At 41.8% G+C, this 11,806-nt stretch overlaps 1 protein-coding gene across 1 annotated transcript; it reads right to left on the bottom strand.

Annotated features, from left to right (window-relative positions):
• Positions 1–2,001: 2,001 nt before the first annotated feature.
• On the bottom strand, positions 2,002–4,532 carry fgf23 (fibroblast growth factor 23). Its single transcript, XM_060903594.1, has 3 exons — positions 4,292–4,532; positions 4,040–4,143; positions 2,002–2,442 (listed from the first exon to the last, which is right to left on the bottom strand). The coding sequence occupies exons 1-3, from the start codon at positions 4,530–4,532 to the stop codon at positions 2,002–2,004; spliced, it is 786 nt and encodes a 261-aa protein (XP_060759577.1).
• Positions 4,533–11,806: the final 7,274 nt, after the last annotated feature.

The raw sequence follows: 11,806 nt of genomic DNA, 5'->3' as shown, positions 1-11,806 counted from the left end.
CAGTCAGTTCTTGAAGTTGATGTGTTGGAAGCAGGAAAAATGGGCAAGCGTAAGGATCTGAGTGACTTTGACAAGGGTCAAATTGTGATGGCGAGATGACTGGGTCTGAGTTTCCCCACATCTTGTGGGGTGTTCCCGGTATGCAGTGGTTAGTACCTACCAAAAGTGGTCCAGGGAAGGACAATCGGTAAACCAGCAACAGGGTCATGGGTGCTGAAGGTTCTTGAATTCACACGGGGCACAAAGACTAGCTCATATGGTCCAATCTCACAGAAGAGCTGTTGTAGCTCAAAACGTCAATGCTGGCTAGAAACAGAAAGGTGTCAGTTTGGCCCTTGTCAAAGTCACTCAGATCCTTACACTTGCCCATTTTTCCTGCTTCCACACTCTAAAAAATAAAAGGTGCTTCAGTGGTTCTTCAAATCTCTGGATGGTTCCATGGAGAGTCAAAACTTTGTGATGAACCATTATATTACGCGAAAGGTTCTTCACATTGGAAATGGTTCTTCAGAGCCTGGCATTCTCTTACCATTTGCTGGTCAATGCACATAGGCTATGTTTACACAAATCTGTCTTCACTGCTCAAACAAATGGTTTAAATGGTTCTTTAAAGAACTGTTGCATGAACGGTTCTTTGAAGCCCTGAAAAAGGTTCTTCTATGGCATCGCCCTGAAGAACCAGTACTGGCCCCATTATTTTTTTAGAGTGCAACACATCAGCTTCAAGAACTGACTGTTCTCTTGCTGCTTAATATATCCCACCCCTTGACAGCTGCCACTGTAATGAGATAATCAGTGTTATTCACTTGACCTGTCAGTGGATAATGTGATGGCTGATATGTGTGTGTGTGTGTGTGTGTGTGTGTGTGTGTGTGTGTGTGTGTGTGTGTGTGTGTGTGTGTGTGTAGGTGGACAATGAGAACGCAAGGCACAAGAAGTTAGAAGAAAAAAATTCTATTCATCTTTTCAGATAGGAGACAAAATGAATATAACCATTTACATTACATTTTAATACCCATATAAATAATGCTATAAATAAAAACAATGGAATTAAATAAATAAATACATAGATTTTTTTTTTTAAAAGGTTACAAATTATGCCTGCAGTTGGCGTCCTGCACCAGTGGATGGTTTGTGTTTTGGCAGATTAGGAGTGATATATAGACTGGTACAGAATGAACAATTCGAAGTGTTTTCTTTTAAAGTAAAAAATCTTAAATCAAGACTTCAGACACACATTTGTTTTTGGTTCTCCACAGCTTTCGAGAGGGAAAATGCAACATCTCATTACAGCCACTGCTTCAACACCATCTGGGTAGAAATACAGTATGGCCCCATGTTGTTATTCCACCAGACCACCTGTTATAAGTGCTTAAAAACATTACATATATTTTACACAAGAAAAATTCCCAACGTTGAACCCAAGTGCATGAGAAGACTGAATCACACAGTTCTGAACCACAGTTGGTGTGTATTTCCATATGCTGGCTAACACACGTGTTGCTTTCTTTTTCTTTTTTTGTTTTTGTTAGAAAATTAGGTCTAGTTTGTTTGTGAAAATATTGCCTACACAGTAATAGGCTACAGATATAATAGGATAAGTGCATCCTTTTGCACAGTCAAGTGATTATGATCTATAAACTTATTGTAGGTAATAGAAAGCTATCTAACCCCAAATATTACTGGATCAACACAGTTAAAGTCAGTAAAGTTGCAGTTTGGTGTGATTCAGACAATGCGAAGCACTATTAGAAACTCAGTCTGAGGTTTTCTCTCTCCAAGTTGGCAAAATCCTGCATTTAAAATTATTATTTTCCAGTTAATTTATTGCTTAATAAAAAAATTTAAAAAGTTTTTCAATCAGCGTCTATGACACGCATGTCCTATTATTATTATTATTATTATTATTATTATTATTATTATCTGAAGGCGTTAATTCAACACTGGAGACTTTCTGGTCCACCTGGTGTCCGGTCACGATGAGGATGAAGAGGACTGACTTCACCCCACTGTCCCTGACATCCGGGGACTCCCTGGGTTGCTCACGCGCTCCACGTCCCACGGGTCGTCGTCGTTGCTGGGTAACGCGTGAGTTTCCCGCGAGCTCTTGCGGTCCCCCGGGCGCTCCGCGTCGCGGTCGTCGTCGCGGGCGGCTCGTGAGTCCGACTCCTCCATGAGGAAAAGGGCGAGCGCGCGTGCGCGCTGCGACTCGGCCGTATCGACCTGGCGGTCCCGTCGCTCCCGGTGCTGCAGCCGCTCCAGCGGAACCGTGCTCTTCTCGGACAGGAAGAGGGACGTCTGCGGCAGATTGCGGCCCCCCGAGTACACCTGCTTCACACCATCCAGATCCAGCAGTATGCTGCTCCGGGTGGAGTAGTACACGTCACGGTAGTTCTCCAAGAGCTTATGATGGAAGAGGCAGTCATCCCTGTGGCAAACTGCCTGAGAGAGAGAGAGAGAGAGAGAGAGAGAGAGAGAGAGAGAGACACAGTGTGTGTGTGTGTGTGTGTGTGTGTGTGAGAGAGAGTGAGTGAATGAGAGAGAGAGACAGTGAATGAGTGAGAGTGAGTGTGTGTGTGTGTGTGTGTGTGTGTGAGAGAGAGAGAGAGTGAAGGAGAGAGTGGGTGAGTGAGAGTGTGAAGGAGAGAGTGAGTGAGTGAATGAGAGAGAGACAGTGAGTAAGAAAGAAAGAAAGAAAGAAAGAAAGAAAGAAAGAGATCTATGCATAAGCAACGGTTATTTTATTAGATATATAACATGTTAATAATAAGAATGTGCGCGTACAGTAATTTCTCATCAGTAGAAGAGATAATGCTCCCACTACAGTGTTATATAACTAACGGTTAACATCTTTAACCACCCTGTAAGTAATTAGGTCTATTTAGATCTCATCTCATCTCATTATCTCTAGCCGCTTTATCCGGTTCTACAGGGTCGCAGGCAAGCTGGAGCCTATCCCAGCTGACTACGGGCGAAAGGCGGGGTACACCCTGGACAAGTCACCAGGTCATCACAGGGCTGACACATAGACACAGACAACCATTCACACTCACATTCACACCTACGGTCAATTTAGAGTCACCAGTTAACCTAACCTGCATGTCTTTGGACTGTGGGGGAAACCGGAGCACCCGGAGGAAACCCACGCGGACACGGGGAGAACATGCAAACTCCACACAGAAAGGCCCTCGCCGGCCACGGGGCTCGAACCCGGACCTTCTTGCTGTGAGGCGACAGTGCTAACCACTACACCACCGTGCCGCCTTTTATTATTATTATTATTATTATTATTATTATTATTATTATTATAATATACTGGCTTAAAAACTCCAGCGTTCTCAGTGGAAGTCAAGTGCTTTACTTAGTACAAATTTACTTGAGTGCTTCCAGGCTATGCAGCTTTACACCTTTACTTCACAGATACTGAAGTTCTTACTCCACTGCATTTGTCCGACAACTTTAGCTAGGTTACTTTTCAGATTAGATACTTTTCATCCTTCCTGTCCAGATAAAGCGTTTCTTTACTGTCCTACTTCTTAAGCTAAATAAACTATTTAATAACCCTCTCAGATTAGCAGGAAAAGGATGAAAACAGGGCTGTTTTTCTGAGCTGATGAAAAACTGACTTTTTCCAGATGCGTGTTTCCGACAGGACACTGATCCCTCCAGCTAACAGCATCTCATTAACATTAACTCAACTTTAAACATTTACAGCAGTGAAATGCAACACAGACATTTATGCAGCAGTTATATTAATCTATATATTAATATATTCATCCAAAATCATCAGATAAATATAATGGTAAAACAATGACAGAGACCGTTTGACTGCACAATCAGTACTTCTGGTACTTTTCGCTGAAGAATAGTTACATACTAAAGTAAGGTTTTGATAAATGCAGAACTTTTCCTTGTCGTGGAGTATTTTATAGTTTGGTATTGGGACAGTAATTAGTACTGAAATTAATAATAATAATAATAATAATAATAATAATAATTAGATTAAGGAAGGTCTATACATGTGATCAAAGACACTTACTGATGTAAAAAGATTTCCATGTGCATCCATACACAAGAAGCGGCTACTCTTCACTCCAAATATTGCAATCTGGTCTCTGCTCTCAGCTTTCAGTAACATCACACCTGTGAAAAGAGTCAGGGATCAGTTTCACACAAAGCAAGTGGAGTATTAAGGAATTTGGAGAGCGATTGAACAACAACAACGTGTTGAATGACGTGAAGTGTCCAGGTGGTGTGTGCAAATAAATAAATAAAGCACATGCGCACTCACTGTATGAACCCCGGTGCGTGGTTTTGCGCACATGCCCAGTGAAGCTGATCTCCAGGTAGAAGTTGTTGAGCTCGGTGCTGGTGCGCAGGTGCACATATCTCCGCGGGTTGCCCCAGCTGGAGCTCTGCAGAGGTGAAGAAGGATTCGGGGCGGCTTCACTCCTTCTGCATCCGTGAAGAGTCCCGAGCCACAGCACCACGAGAGCGCGCAAGTGCAGGCGGCGGACAGCGTCGTGCATCATGATCCCGAGATGAATTTGGCAAAAATAAAATAAAATAAAATCAGTCAGAGGAGTCGCAGTTGTGCGTTCTGATGCGTGCAAACCTAAAGGCTGACTATTTAAGCGCATCCACGCGCCACTCCTCGTTTCCCGTTTTGACGCAACGCTCGCCCCCATGAACGACAAACGGAAGGACGGGGTTGTTTAGAGCGCGCGCACTTTTTTTTTTTTTGGTTGGTTGGTTAATTGGCTGCTGCGATCCATAATTGCATTTTGTTTTGCACATGCTGGTGTTGACTTTTCTCCTGCCCACATACCACAAATTGACTGGGTGCGCATCAAGGCATCAGACACTTTGTTGCTTTCAGTAGAACGATAATAATTATTAAAAAAATAAATATAATGAAATGGACATTTGGGGCGGCACGGTGGTGTAGTGGTTAGCGCTGTCGCCTCACAGCAAGAAGGTCCTGGGTTCGAGCCCCGGGGCCGGCGAGGGCCTTTCTGTGTGGAGTTTGCATGTTCTCCCCGTGTCCGCGTGGGTTTCCTCCGGGTGCTCCGGTTTCCCCTACAGTCCAAAGACATGCAGGTTAGGTTAACTGGTGACTCTAAATTGACCGTAGGTGTGAATGTGAGTGCGAATGGTTGTCTGTGTCTATGTGTCAGCCCTGTGATGACCTGGCGACTTGTCCAGGGTGTACCCCGCCTTTCGCCCGTAGTCAGCTGGGATAGGCTCCAGCTTGCCTGCGACCCTGTAGAAGGATAAAGCGGCTAGAGATGATGAGATGAGATGGACATTTGGACACCATGGCTAAAGGACACGATGATGAAAAGCACTTTGCAAAATATCCAACTTTTAAATGCATCCTGGGAATGTTGACACTGCTGTTCACTTCTTGACACTGGCCACTAGAGGGAGCACGTGCTTCACGCGCACTGGGCTGCTCCAATTGGGCTTCGTACACCATCTCTGGGGTTAGATCATGGGTTAGATCGAGCCTTCATTTCGTCCCAGTTGTACAGAAGAGCTGATGTTTTTATTCATCAGCAGCATTCATCAACCATTTTAAGTAAACAGCCTAAATTACTGGGCGAATAAAAATATATAAACAAATATTAAAATGGATGCATGAAAGAATAATCACAGTGAATTCAGGGACATTGGGACAAACTTAGCAAAATTTATTTTCTGACCATGATAAGTTGAAAGTCCAAACTTTTGTCACTGAGCTCTTTCAGTGCAATACAGTGGTGCTTGAAAGTTTGTGAACCCTTTAGAATTTTCTATATTTCTGCATAAATATGACCCAAAACATCATCAGATTTTCACACAAGTCCTAAAAGTAGATAAAGAGAACCGAGTTAAACAAATGAGACAAAAATATTATACTTAGTCACTTATTTATTGAGGAAAATGATCCAATATTACATATCTGTGAGTGGCAAAAGTATGTGAACCTCTAGGATTAGCAGTTAATTTGAAGGTGAAATTAGAGTCAGGTGTTTTCAATCAATGGGATGACAATCAGGTGTGAGTGGGCACCCTGTTTTATTTAAAGAACAGGGATCTATCAAAGTCTGATCTTCACAACACATGTTTGCGGAAGTGTATCACGGCACAAACAAAGGAGATTTCTGAGGACCTCAGAAAAAGTGTTGTTGATGCTCATCAGGCTGGAAAAGATTACAAAACCATCTCTAAAGAGTTTGGACTCCACCAACCCACAGTCAGACAGAGTGTGTACAGATGGAGGAAATTCAAGATCATTGTTATCCTCCCCAGGAGTGGTCGACCAACAAAGATCACTCCAAGAGCAAGGCGTATAATAGTTGGCGAGGCCACAAAGGACCCCAGGGTAACTTCTAAGCAACTGAAGGCCTCTCTTACATTGGCTAATGTTAATGTTCATGAGTCCACCATCAGGAGAACACTGAACAACAATGGTGTGCATGGCAAGGTTGCAAGGAGAAAGCCACTGCTCTCCCAAAAGAACTTTGCTGCTCATCTGCAGTTTGCTAAAGATCATGTGGACAAGCCAGAAGGCTATTGGAAAAATGTTTTGTGGACAGATGAGACCAAAATAGAACATTTTGGTTTAAATGAGAAGCGTTATATTTGGAGAAAGGAAAACACTGCATTCCGGCATAAGAACCTTATCCCATCTGTGAGACATGGCGGTGGTAGTATCATGGTTTGGGCCTGTTTTGCTGCATCTGGGCCAGGACAGCTTGCCATCATTGATGGAACAATGAATTCTGAATTATACCAGCAAATTCTAAAGGAAAATGTCAGGACATGTGTCCATGAACTGAATCTCAAGAGAAGGTGGGTCATGCAGCAAGACAACGACCCTAAGCACACAAGTCGTTCTACCAAAGAATGGTTAAAGAATAATAAAGTTAATGTTTTGGAATGGCCAAGTCAAAGTCCTGACCTTAGTCCAATTGAAATGTTGTGGAAGGACCTGAAGCGAGCAGTTCATGTGAGGTACTTTTGCCACTCACAGATATGTAATATTGGATCATTTTGCTCAATAAATAAATGACCAAGTATAATATTTTTGTCTCATTTGTTTAACTGGGTTCTCTTTATCTACTTTTAGGACTTGTGTGAAAATCTGATGATGTTTTGGGTCATTTATGCAGAAATATAGAAAATTATAAAGGGTTCACAAACTTTCAAGCACCACTGTAAATAACATGACTTATTAATTGATGTGACATCATCTAAGTGGGTGTGGTCAGATCTTGAGGTAGGAAAACAAATAGTCATGAATGATTTATTCCTTATATTTAAGATATTTAGGGCGGCACGGTGGTGTAGTGGTTAGCGCTGTCGCCTCACAGCAAGAAGGTCCTGGGTTCGAGCCCCGGGGCCGGTGAGGGCCTTTCTGTGTGGAGTTTGCATGTTCTCCCCGTGTCCGCGTGGGTTTCCTCCGGGTGCTCCGGTTTCCCCCACAGTCCAAAGACATGCAGGTTAGGTTAACTGGTGACTCTAAATTGACCGTAGGTGTGAATGTGAGTGTGAATGGTTGTCTGTGTCTATGTGTCAGCCCTGTGATGACCTGGCGACTTGTCCAGGGTGTACCCCGCCTTTCGCCCGTAGTCAGCTGGGATAGGCTCCAGCTTGCCTGCGACCCTGTAGAAGGATAAAGCGGCTAGAGATAATGAGATGAGGTATAATGTGTTCAGTTTTATAAGGAAATGAGCTGTAAGTTTTCCTGAGCGTCTGACAGAACCAGTCAGTTCTTCTGGACACTTTGACTGTCACACTTCCTTCTTATTTTTGAAGCAAAACCCAACAGCCTTCATTATGTTTTTGTCTGAAAGGTGAAAAGTGTCTCTTATGTAATACGCTGCTTTCTTTACTGACATAGGCTACAAATATTTTTCTGTAACATTTTAATGTTGTCCTGGAAAACTAATATTTGGGAATCTGAACAGGTTCTCATACTGACTTGATAATGTAGAAGTCATCAAATAAAAATCTATAACAAAGTTGGCACTAAAAAGCAAATAGTGTGTCATAAATGACCAAATTGTGCTTGGTTATTTGAGACAGTGTAGTTCAGGTAAATTGGAATAGTTTTAGAATACAATAAGTGGAGAGAGGAAAATTGAGGGGACAGAATGAATGCACATCTATGAGACACTACATATCTATGATTAAATGATGCATGATGGATTTTATGTGCATCAGATGGTGTTTTTCTGAAGCATCTTAATAAACAGGACAATAATGCAGACTTACTTATTTCCCTCCATTACTGAGTATGTAGACATTTTTACTCATTATGTTTTCATATCATTTTAGACTTTGATTCATAGATTTATTATTATTATTATTATTATTATTATTATTATTATTATTAAATCCTGTGTTATGATGTTACATCAAGAAATACATTGTACAAAATTCCCATTAGTGTTGGTTTTCTGCTGCTATTATTACTTAATCTGTTCATACTGGATTTTAGAACATTAGTTGTGAATTTGGATAATGCTGACGATTTTCTCGGCGGCACGGTGATGTCACCTCACAGCAAGAAGGTTCTGGGTTTGAGCCCAGTGGCTGACAGGGGCCTTTCTGTGTGGAGTTTGCATGTTCCCCCCGTGTCTGTGTGGGTTTCCTCCAGGTGCTCTGGTTTCCCCCACAGTCCAAAGACATGCAGATTTGGCTAATTGGTGGCTCTAAATTGACCGTAGATGTGAATGTGAGTGTGAATGGCTGTTTGTCTCGGTGTCAGCCCTGCGATGACCTGGTGACTTGTCCAGGGTGTACCCTGCCTCTCACCCATAGTCATCTGAGATAGGCTTCAGCTTGCCTGAGACCCTGTACAGGATAAGTGGCTACAGATAATGGATGGATGGATGACGATTTTCTCATCTTTGTTATTGGTGTTACTGCTTTAAGAAATTAATTATAGAAAGATGATATAATGTTACTCAGAGTAACATCTTAATATGTACTCAGTTTAACTTAGTGTACTGTGTTCATACTTATATTTATTACCTCCACCAAGGAGGTTATATTTTCGCCTCTGTTTGTTTGTTTGTTTGTTTGTTTGTTTGTTTGTCTGTCTGTCTGTTCCCAATGTAACTCAAAAAGTAGTGAACAGATTTTGATGAAATTTGAAGCAAAGGTGGGCCATGGGCCAAGGAACAATTGATTAGGTATTAGGTTCTTGGTGGAGGTATGAACTCTACTGAGTGGCCTTCTAATTAGAATATGTTAATAATGTATTTGGATAGGATATTTAAAACTCCTGTTATTGATATTGTCATTTATTGATTTCATTAATCGGTATGGTACAAATAAATAATGTTGTAAACATGTAATTGTATGAATGTGTCCCAAATGACCAAACATCAGTTTGTTTTGGGGGCACAGTGGTGTAGTGGTTAGCACTATTGCCTCACAGCAAGAAAGTTCTGGTTTCAAGCCCAGCGGCCAATGGGGGCCTTTCAGTGTGAAGTTTGCATGTTCAGAATCAGAATTACTTTATTAAACCCCGGAGGGAAATTCAAATTTGCAACCAAGCTCCTGAATCAAAGAAGAAGTAAACAAGTAAATCTGAAGCAGTGTACACACACATGCACACACACACATAAATGTCTGTGTGGGTTTCTTCCAGGTGCTCTGGTTTCCCCCAAAGATACGTGATTAGGTTAACATGGGGCAGCCTTGGGCTGAAGGTTGGGCTGAAGTGCCCTTGAGCAAGGCACCTAACCCCCAACTGCTCCCCGGGTGCTGTAGCATAGCTGCCCTCTGCTCTGTGCGTGTGCGCTCATTGCTCACTTGTGTGTGTGTGTGTGTGTGTGTGTGTGTGTGTGTGTGTGTGTGTGTGTGTGTGTGTGTACACTGCTTCAGATGGGTTAAATGCAGAGCACAAATTTCACTGTGCTTGAGTGTGCATGTGACAAACAAAAGCTTCCAAATACAATATTTTTCCGTTACATGTGTCATTCTTTTGGTATTTGTTTTATTAATACAAAGAAAAATTAAAATGAGAACATTTTGGATAGCCTTAGGTCTGCAATTGCTAGGAACAATTTTGCACTCAAGTCTCCATCACTGAACAAGAGACTTTAAGTTAAAACTAAAATGCATTCAGAAATAACTCTGATGATCATACTCAGAAGTTTCTCATAAATTCCTGTTAACACAATTAGCACTTTATAGTTATAGAATGGAAATTATTTCTAATCACACAATCCTGTGTCAGTCAGATGAAGGCTTCCTTTTGAGTCTGGTTCCTCTCAGGGATTCTTCCTCATGATGTCTCAGGGAGTTTTTTCCTTGCCACTGTCACCTCTGGCTTGTTCATTAGAGATAAATATATACTTTTAAAATTTATATCTGCAATTTATATACAACCCTGATTCTAAAAAAGTTGGGACAAAGTACAAATTGTAAATAAAAACGGAATGCAATGATGTGGAAGTTTCAAAAATCCATATTTTATTCAGAATAGAACATAGATAATATATCAAATGTTTAAACTGAGAAAATGCATCATTTAAAGAGAAAAATTAAGTGATTTTAAATTTCATGACAACAACACATCTCAAAAAAATTGGGACAAGGCCATGTTTACCACTGTGAGACATCCCCTTTTCTCTTTACAACAGTCTGTAAACGTCTGGGGACTGAGGAGACAAGTTGCTCAAGTTTAGGGATAGGAATGTTAACCCATTCTTGTCTAATGTAGGATTCTAGTTGCTCAACTGTCTTAGGTCTTTTTTGTCGTATCTTCCGTTTTATGATGCGTCAAATGTTTTCTATGGGTGAAAGATCTGGACTGCAGGCTGGCCAGTTCAGTACCCGGACCCTTCTTCTACGCAGCCATGATGCTGCAATTGATGCAGTATGTGGTTTGGCATTGTCATGTTGGAAAATGCAAGGTCTTCCCTGAAAGAGACGCCGTCTGGATGGGAGCATATGTTGCTCTAGAACCTGGATATACCTTTCAGCATTGATGGTGTCTTTCCAGATGTGTAAGCTGCCCATGCCACACGCACTAATGCAACCCCATACCATCAGAGATGCAGGCTTCTGAACTGAGCGCTGATAACAACTTGGGTCATCCTTCTCCTCTTTAGTCCAAATGACACGGCGTCCCTGATTTCCATAAAGAACTTCAAATTTTGATTCGTCTGACCACAGTCCATTTTAAATGAGCCTTGGCCCAGAGAAGACGTCTGCGCTTCTGGATCATGTTTAGATATGGCTTTTTCTTTGAACTATAGAGTTTTAGCTGGCAACGGCGGATGGCACGGTGAATTGTGTTCACAGATAATGTTCTCTGGAAATATTCCTGAGCCCATTTTGTGATTTCCAATACAGAAGCATACCTGTATGTGATGCAGTGCCGTCTAAGGGCCCAAAGATCATGGGCACCCAGTATGGTTTTCCGGCCTTGACCCTTACGCACAGAGATTCTTCCAGATTCTCTGAATCTTTTGATGATATTATGCACTGTAGATGATGATATGTTCAAACTCTTTGCAATTTTACACTGTCAAACTCCTTTCTGATATTGCTCCACTATTTGTCGGCGCAGAATTAGGGGGATTGGTGATCCTCTTCCCATCTTTACTTCTGAGAGCTGCTGCCACTCCAAGATGCTCTTTTTATACCCAGTCATGTTAATGACCTATTGCCAGTTGACCTAATGAGTTGCAATTTGGTCCTCCAGCTGTTCCTTTTTTGTACCTTTAACTTTTCCAGCCTCTTATTGCCCCTGTCCCAACTTTTTTGAGATGTGTTGCTGTCATGAAATTTCAAATGAGCA

Source organism: Neoarius graeffei, chromosome 21 (assembly GCF_027579695.1).
Source record: "Neoarius graeffei isolate fNeoGra1 chromosome 21, fNeoGra1.pri, whole genome shotgun sequence".
In the NCBI taxonomy this organism is placed as follows: domain Eukaryota; kingdom Metazoa; phylum Chordata; class Actinopteri; order Siluriformes; family Ariidae; genus Neoarius; species Neoarius graeffei.
This window is presented reverse-complemented; position numbering and strand designations above follow the sequence as displayed.